General features: G+C 38.0%; 1 protein-coding gene across 1 annotated transcript; it reads left to right on the top strand.

Annotated features, from left to right (window-relative positions):
- The first annotated feature begins 203 nt into the window (after positions 1 to 203).
- LOC145779915 (ubiquitin-like FUBI-ribosomal protein eS30 fusion protein) lies at positions 204 to 4,083 on the top strand. The gene is made up of 5 exons (XM_082591588.1): positions 204 to 307; positions 2,299 to 2,432; positions 3,003 to 3,105; positions 3,720 to 3,775; positions 3,913 to 4,083. Exons 2-5 carry the CDS (start codon positions 2,316 to 2,318, stop codon positions 4,036 to 4,038), a joined length of 402 nt encoding a protein of 133 aa, XP_082447714.1. The 5' UTR covers positions 204 to 307; positions 2,299 to 2,315; the 3' UTR covers positions 4,039 to 4,083.
- The last annotated feature ends 4,869 nt before the right edge of the window (positions 4,084 to 8,952 follow it).

Here is an 8,952-nt window from a genome sequence, read left to right as displayed (position 1 = left end):
GTGTCAGTAGAGCGCGATTCAAAGTTGCCAGTTTCGCAGTTTTTCCTGCTGAGTAGTTTTTTTCGTTTTTTGTTTGGTTTCGTTCCATTTTCACTATTCTTTTTTCAGTTTTGACTATACTTTGCGTGAATCTTTTATATTTTAGGCTAATTTTTGGCTTGTTTCATCACTTGTGACGATTGACAATTGGACTACTTTTTAGTAGCAATTTAGCTTGAAATTTTAGACACGTCTGGCAACTTTAGTGCGATTGTTTCTTTTTGCTGATGGGATCCTGTTGGTGAGACATCTGTGTTTAACAGCCTAAGTGAGTTCAAGTTTTGTAAAGTTAATTAGAGAGTTAATTCACGCAATATACAAGATTTCAAACCAAAACCTAGCTTTCTATGAATATGATACCGCCTTTTGTTCAAATTAATTTTTAGCATAGGTATAGGCTAGCTTTTTTATGGAAGAATTGCTCAACAGTGGAAAAAGTACCTACAGTATCATCCATTTGCTCCTTCTTTAGAAGATGAGACTTGGTGATTGTCTCCACTAGCAGGGGCACTGATTGTCTCCACTAGCATCAAGTCAGCACTGAACTGAGCAACTGTAAACTATGTAGACTACAATGCTGCTACAGCAAATTTGGAAAAAGCACAAGATTTAAGAAAAAAAAGCACAAGATTTGGATATAAAAGCACAAGATTGCAAAATTGAACCTTTGCGACCCATTTTGTGCCAATTTGAACTGCATGACTCTGAAATCAACAGTTTAGAGAAGATCTACATGCTTACTAATCACTGTTCTCTTTCGATTCGTGGCCTTTAATTTAATATCGCAAATCTTACAAAAGGCTACATATCGATCAATTTTGTCTTCTTGTAGCCTATCGAACTTTTAAAATCAGGATCATTCAACCATTGACGATTAAAAAGCTGTTTATACAACTTCTTCATTTTGGGACTTGGTAAAAGATTGTCATTATTTGATGCTGATCTACTCTTTTCGCTGCTCTTGTTATCTAGTATCGAGCAACACCACATCTGAGTCTGACGACGAGCACATACCGTACTCTCTTCAGATCAAGTTTTCAGCTCATCTTGTCAGGCTTGATAATTCAATGAGTAAAATTGATCAATATGCCTAAGCACGGTACATAAACCAAGTTACCAAAACCTTTTAGCAGTGCCGGTCTTTGGGGTGTGCAAACCGTGCGATCGCACAGGGCCCGCAAATTAGGGGGCCCGGAATTTACTCAGAAAATGCAGTAATTTTTGTCATTTCCCATGGAAAAATTCAACAAGTGAATTCAACAAAGGAATTAACAACAAGAAAACATAGAGACTCAACGGGTGCAACCCTTTTCGTCCCCTGAACATTTCGTACCCTGAAAGGATCGAGAAAAAACAACAGAGCCGAAGTCGCTGATCGGAGTTGCCGCAAACATTTCAAAATTTTTCTCGATCTTTTCAGGGGACGAAATAGGTTGAAATTCGATTTTGTTGACAGCGGACAAACCTGTCCAGTCTGAGCAGCTATATCGACGGACAAATTAAGTCTCACGGCGAACACACCAGATTTAACTTATCTGACTGAAATAGGTTGCATCCAGACTCAACATAGCGACATAGCTATATTTCCGAAAAATGCTAAAGAAAACATGATCTTATCGTGTTGCTATGCCACCGGACAGCACCATTTTGATTTTACAGTAATAATCATGCCCAAATTTTTGTTGAACATGCTCTCAAAATGCACCAAATTCAAAGTAATTTTTTGAAAATTTTCTGCGGGAGCCCCCCCAGATCTCTCGCCGCTGGGTGTCGCTTTCGGCAAGCACGCCGTCAGGCTTCGCCCGCCGACCATCAAATCAACCCCCTCCCATTTCAAAATACCTAGCTACGCTACTGAAATGGATCATTGTCATTGGAGCCCGCAAAGCACATTCCGCACAGGGCCCGAAATACCCTAAGACCGGCACTGCTTTTAGTTCCAGAACTTCCTTAATTCTCTACCAAACTCAAACCATGGTAGCAACGATTAATTTGACTTTGATCAAAAAAACACAAGATTTAGCAAAAAGTCGATCGGAAAGCACAAGAGCACAAGATCAAAAGTGAAAACACAAGATCTTGTGCTAAAACACAAGCCGTTGCACCACTGGTAGACTAGTGTACAACAGCTGTTAGGTTATCAGGGAGGTTAATTATAGATTTGCATGATTTTGCACGAATGTGATTGATAATAATTATGATGCAAGCACTGATGTTTTGAGTTAATTGAAATTCTGACAACCTGTTTTTTTTTGTCAGATTATTACCGTATCATAATGCAAATCTTCTTGAAAACTAGTCAATTGCACTGCATTGATGTTGAAGAAACTCAGGTGGTTTCTTCTCTGAAGAAGATTATCAATGAAAGGGAAGGAATTCAAGTTGAAGACCAGGTTAGCATGTTATGTCATAATTTAGTCCAGTTCCTTATACAAGAAGCATTTTCAGTGGACAAATTCATTACACTCGTTGCTGGCGGAACGCCTTTGACTCACCTGCTAGCCTAGTTTCTTTATGTTACTAAATGCAAATCTTGAGAGTCGAACCATCGTCGCTTGATCTTATTGTTTCTTTGTTTACAAAATTGCATTTTTTTCAAAACAAAATACAAGCTATCATTCAATAGGTTGTCTGAAAGTAAGATAAACAATTCTACACTTGACGACTGTGATGAATTTGTCACTGTTGGCCCACTGTTTCCCAGAAAGAAATAATTTGACTAAAACAACTAAAAATCAATTTCTACATAAGAAAAATGTAACTGCGATTATTTTTTTGCAAGCAAATTATAATGTCGACTTTTTCTTCTGTGAAGGTGAATTTAAAGTTTATGGCAGACCTTTCAATTGCTTTTATGTTAACTTCAAACAAATAGATACTCCATCAAAAGGACTGATAAATTTTAATGTTTTTTGCTGTGGTCGTAGGTAATATGGTCAAACTTTCATTATTGCTTTTATTAGGTTCTCACTTGTTATGGACAAACATTGGAAGATGATGAGTCCTTGACAAAGGCTGGCATCAGACACCTGACAACTGTAAATGTGCTTGCCAGAGTGCTTGGAGGTAGTTTAATAGTGTAGCTGCAATGCTGCATTGTTTTGGTTGAAGTAGACTAGTGACCAGGATTAGAGAGTGTTTTGCATGAAATCGACAGTGTGAGGAAACATTTGACATTTAAATTTTCTGCTACCTGTATTCTACATTCCAATTTACAGACTGATGAAGTGTCTTATGACGCAGCGGGTGTCAGAAACTGTCATATACTCGTGTGCAAAAAGGCTGTTGTTCAAGTGGGAGATTTGTCAGAGAACAAATATTTTACGTTGTACACTATTGGTTGACAAGACTTGCCACATTTTGCGTCGTGTGAAACTGAAGAATAGCGGTTTTGAACATTATGTATTTAACAGCCCTTATGTAATTCGCAGGGAATTAGCTATATATTAGGCTATAGTTGTTTGTAAAGGATGATTAAATTTTCTAATACAGTGCCAAACTCCTTTTCCCGTTTCAAGCTAATGTTACGTTGTCATCTCTAGAAGGGTTTCTCTTGTTTTTCCCCATCTAAACTGTAAGGTGGAGATCAGATGCTTTCATAATCACATCCTGCTCAGTAAAGTACCATATGCGTGCTAATGTTTACCTTATCTGCCATGATGTTGTCACTTTCTTTTTAGGCAAAGTCCACGGATCATTAGCGCGTGCTGGGAAAGTTAAAGGACAAACTCCCAAGGTATACGATGCATTGTTTTCCTTCATTATGCATGCTTTTGCTCAGTTCAGGAACTGCACATTTTGTTGGATATAGCTTAGTTGTAGTGAGTTTTTTTGTTAACAATACGGTATTCATTCATACGCTTGTGTTAATAGGTCGAGGCTCAAGAAAAGAAGAAAAAGAAAACTGGGCGTGCAAAGCGACGAATGCAATATAACCGAAGATTTGTTAACACAGTTCAACAATTTGGGCGACGTCGTGGTCCCAACTCAAATTCTTAACAACATTTTTTTGCGTTTGAACGAATAAACGATTATATCGTGAAACCGCTCTTGTGTAGTCAATGTACAATTGTACAATGTACATGCTCGATCATCAGGCATGCCTTCGAACACTGAAGTTGTTACTGTTAGCCTTTCTGAATTGAAAATAGTAATCATTATCCTCAATTGAAAATAGCCCCTCTTTAAAACTTAAATCTCGGCAGTTTCACACTGCGAAGAATTTTCACTATTGACGCAGGTCCAGCCACGAGGTTTTCGCTTGTTATTGATGCTGTAGTCTATAACAGCTTTCCATTCGGTGACGCAGTTTTGGTTGGTTTTGAATCTTTATTTTAATTCTCTCCCTTTCATTCGCGCGCCTGTCAGTCCAACTCACCTTCAGCACTTCTCCATAAACACATTTCAAAGACATTGGTCGTATTCACCTGATGTTCTTAATGTCCACGTTTTGCATCCGTAGAGCGCAACACTCCACACCAAAGTCTTTGCTAGCTGTACTTTGAAGTTGATGGTAATGTTTGTTGACTTCCAAATATCGGTGAGACGATTTGTGATGTCCGGTGTAGGCCTACGGTATCCATCTGGTGTGATATACGATCGAAGTACTTGAATTTTTCCACTTTTTTAATTTCATGACCATCAACTTTTACTTCTCCGCTTCCATGCACTGTCATTATCGCTGTCTCAATGGACTAAAGTGAGTAGCCTACGGTAGACAGAATGAGTATTTTTTAATTTCCCGAGTAGGTCTTAGAGCTTGTAACTTTGATTATTGTAAAATACATTAACGTCGATATAACGGACTTGTTTAAATTGTAGGCGATCATGCCCTAAACCAGTGGTTCCCAACCTTTTTGTTGTCACGGACCCCTTTAGACAAATTATTAATTCTGCGGACCCCTACCTAAATTTTGCCTGAAACTCAATTAACATACTACTGACTATAGCAAAGAAATTTATTTTCACACGAGTCAGTTCAATCACAGTACTATTGACTATTGTAACTAATAATTATGCTACTCAACTACTGTACGGACAGTAGGCTACGGTGTCATATTGCATTGCCACCAGAGGTGGGCAGTAACTAGTTACTTTTTGAGTAACTGTAACGGTAACTTCGTTACTATTTTCCAAAAGTAACGAAACGCGGTAACTAGTTCCTATTTTAGCACTTTTTCAACAGTTACAAGTTACTTTTGTATTGAAATTTCAGTTTTTAATTGCCGTTTATTTCTCTGCACGTGTTTGCTGCGTTTTGCGCAATAATGCATTTTTCTCGCAGATACATCGCCGCAGCACTGCGCATGCGCGGTTCTACTTTTGTTCTGTGGTCTTGTGGAGAAGGGTTGCCATATTGGCGAATTTATCGCCAAAGTCCAGAAATCTGGCGATATTTTAAGACGTTTAGCTTCATATTTATGATTTGGCGATTTTTGATAACTGATTTGGCTAAATTAATTGTTTTTGGCGATTAATCAATATGTAGCCTACATAGCAATAAACACTTTTGTTTTTGAAAATTGATCTTGGGGGTAGCCTAAGGGAACGTTCAAATATTACGTAACGCCTTCGAGGGGGAGGGGGGGTTTATGCAAAGCGTTACGTTAGCGTCACATCGGGGGGGAGGGGGTTCAAGCAAAACGTTACGTAACGCTTTCGAGTACGGAATGGTAGTTTTTTGTGCTGAATTCGTAGTGAAAAAGCGTTACATGGGGGAGGGGGGGATTGAAAAAAGCGTTACGTTGGCGTTACATGGGGGAGTGGGGGGTTAAAAATTCGGAAAAAAAGCGTTACGTAATATTTGAACGTTCCCTAATTGGCTCACTTCAGGGCTGAGATTAGGGTAACAGCCAAAAAAGGTTGAGAACCACTGAATTTAGCTGCTCATTCTTTAACTTGGATCTAATTTAAACAAAAATTAAGTCTTAAAAATTGCCCACCTAATTTCAAACTAGGGGGGCAAAGAAAGGGCTAGGGGGGCAAGCAAAGGGACTAGGTGGGCAAGTGCCCACCTAGTTTATATGTGAAAAGATGCTATGCTTAAAGTAACTCGTAAGAAATTTCTTTTTGTTATCTACTCCACAGGAAAATCTTTCACTGTACAATCTTGCAGGTCTAATCATGAATATAATTAGGGGAGACTCAGGTAAGTTGGCTCACTTTAAATATTTTTTTAAGTGGGCTTATAGTTATTGTGACGTATCACCGCATAGGCTACCGAGAAAATACTTCTGAAACTACCTTATCACCAGGTTGGGAGGCTCCAGCAAGCAATATAAACATGTGAGCACGATTTTTACATGAAAAAATGTGATTTTTAATTTTTTTTTGGATTTTAGAATTTTTTAGATGTCGAGTGAGTTTTTTCTTACTGTATAAGAAAGGTTTTTATTTAGTGAGTGCAGCGCTAGGGTAGCCTACTCATTAAGGCGTCGTTGGTCACCATGGCCAACTTGGCTTCATGAGGTATTATATAGAATGATAATGGACTATTAATACGATGACTTATTTTTGCAAGATTGAAGTATCAAGTAGCCTATCCGAAGTAGGCTACCGGTAAGTAAATCATGGCTTTACATCAGCATTAAGCGATCAATAATATAACAATAATTCACTTCCCAACATCGTTTTTATGCCACAGATTGCGACAATTTATTCCTAACCCATATTGTATTAATAGAATTAATGATACGGTAGGCTAAGTAATTAAATAAAAAAAAAACAATCGTGGAAATGTGTCTCAGCAGGTGTATGAAGAGGGCTAAAGATGTTGAGGAATGGTACGTGTAAGACGTAAGTCAAAGAAAAATATGCAACCACTTCTCAAGCGACGGTCTAAAACGTACCTTGCTTCGAAGATACATTAAAAAATGTTTCGATATTGGTAGCCTACCTACCCATGCAAAACGGGGCTTGTACAGTAGGCTACTGCAAACAAGGTCCTACTACCTATCAGTATCATTAGGAATATAAAGGCATGCCGTTTCAACTACATGACATTTGATAGCCTTCATTATTTTCGAAAGTTTATTTGGTGTACTCATGTAAAAAAAAGTTCACTGAGGTAAAATAGGCTAGGTACTGCATTATAATAGTAGGCCTACTGTAAATTATATTATAAACCATGCCGATACATGAATGCATACAATGTAGGCTTTGTATGCCTGTATAAAACCAAGCAATATCTAGAAAGAAAGTAAAGTTGAGAAGACAGTTTTTTCACTGTTTAGTATACCGAGAGATGGACGCGTTGGCCACGTGGCCAAATTACCTGCACAAGCTGGTAAGATAGTCCTTTTTATTTTTTTCGGAAAACTTGAAAAATTACATACCTAACAATGTTGGTTTGATGCAAGAATATGTCCACTTGTAAAGTGATAAATTCTCTACTCTTCAATAGCATTCGCTTTAACATAAGCTTTGTTATTAGCTCACAAATTCAATTTTAAATTTTGCTAGGCCAACTTACCCGAGTCTCCCCTACAAGCCTACATTTTCTAACATTTCATAAGTTGATTGATTGAATCTTTATCCTCGGACTGGGAAAGCTTCTTGCAGAGCTTAATCCTGGCAGTTTTGCATACTTGTAGAGGCTTTGAATCACTGACGCAGGCCCGGTCACCGAGATTGACAGAGTGAAGTTTCCGATTGTTGAAGTGTTGTTGCCGGGAAACTATTCCATCCATTAGACCCAGCTTTGTTTTTGCTTTGGAGTAAAAGTAGGTTTGCCTACCATGGTTCTGTTTGGCGTAACTTCATGTAATTTGTGTTCAGGCCCCTTTCCCCCATAAAAAGTTTCTGCGTAGACCTACGCCACTGGTTTGACTTTTTTTTCTAAGGTTTATGGCGCAGCTTTAATAAGGTTAGCCTACTGGTGAGTTCAGTAGCCTATTTCATCTTTGTGACAATAGGCCTACAACAAGAAGCTGTAGGCTAAGTAGCTTTCAAACCCGTTTGCTAATTCAGAAAAATCAAGAATCTTTTGCGAATTGCACATATGTCCTCATTTGTGTTATGAATCTTTTTCATGTTGTTTATATTGTATATCAGCGCTGATGCGCCATAGAAGGTTGACAGTTGCGCCGTAGGAAAATTGAAAATGTATTTTTAAAAAATCTGTACCGTAACCGATTATATATAGAAATAGGGATATAAAGTAGGCCCTAAGTATTCCCTGAACCTGAAAACGGTACCGTAGTTCAGTTTATCAAATGGTGTGATATTTTGCCAAAATATTTTATAAAAGTCTTTTTTTCAGCCAAAGGTTGGCCTGTGTGTTTTTGAAATTATTACGATAAAGGCTTTATTTCTCATAACTTTTTTGCTTTCTTTTTCGGCTTATTAGACTATCTTATTGATGTTCGTCAAGACTCATCAAGAGCAATGGCCATTAACACTTAATTACACAACCAGTCAATATAATTGGTGCCGCAGCAAACACTAAGGGAAAGAATTTTCTTAGCCTATGATCCGCAACCACGTCGTAGATGTTGACTTTAAGGTTTAACTTAACATAGAAAAAGGTTTAACTGCTAATACTTGGAAATACAATACTGTAGGTTCATCATTGCCAACGTAACGCGAAGACAACGATAAGGGACTGTTCAGACATCATTTTCTGTCTCATCTCCGCATCAAGTTTGCCTTCACCGCATATAAAGGTCTAAACACAATGTCTGATCTGAATGTTAGGACAACTGTGTTGCATTCGAGAATACTTCAATAAAACAACTTTCAATGAACAACGGCTTCCTTCCACCATGACGGTACATTTAATTTTCGTGAGCTGTGTGAAAAATAAAGTTTTCTTGCGTGGCCTTCATTAAATTCACAAAAGGTAGCCTATGTTTGGTCGTTTTACAATTTGAACATCCACTTGAAGACGAACTTGCTCAAAATGGAATATTCTCA

Source organism: Aplidium turbinatum, chromosome 11, assembly GCF_918807975.1.
Source record: "Aplidium turbinatum chromosome 11, kaAplTurb1.1, whole genome shotgun sequence".
NCBI classification, from domain to species: domain Eukaryota; kingdom Metazoa; phylum Chordata; class Ascidiacea; order Aplousobranchia; family Polyclinidae; genus Aplidium; species Aplidium turbinatum.
Note: the sequence above shows the minus strand (reverse complement) of the source record. Positions and strands in the feature narration are given on the sequence as shown.

Bases quoted from the DNA above. Each gene is read 5' to 3' on its own strand.
- LOC145779915 (XM_082591588.1), top strand. From the start codon at position 2,316: ATGCAAATCTTCTTGAAAACTAGTCAATTGCACTGCATTGATGTTGAA. The intron at 2,433-3,002 runs GTTAGCATGTTA...TGCTTTTATTAG, and splicing joins GAATTCAAGTTGAAGACCAG to GTTCTCACTTGTTATGGACA. The intron at 3,106-3,719 runs GTAGTTTAATAG...CTTTCTTTTTAG, and splicing joins GCTTGCCAGAGTGCTTGGAG to GCAAAGTCCACGGATCATTA.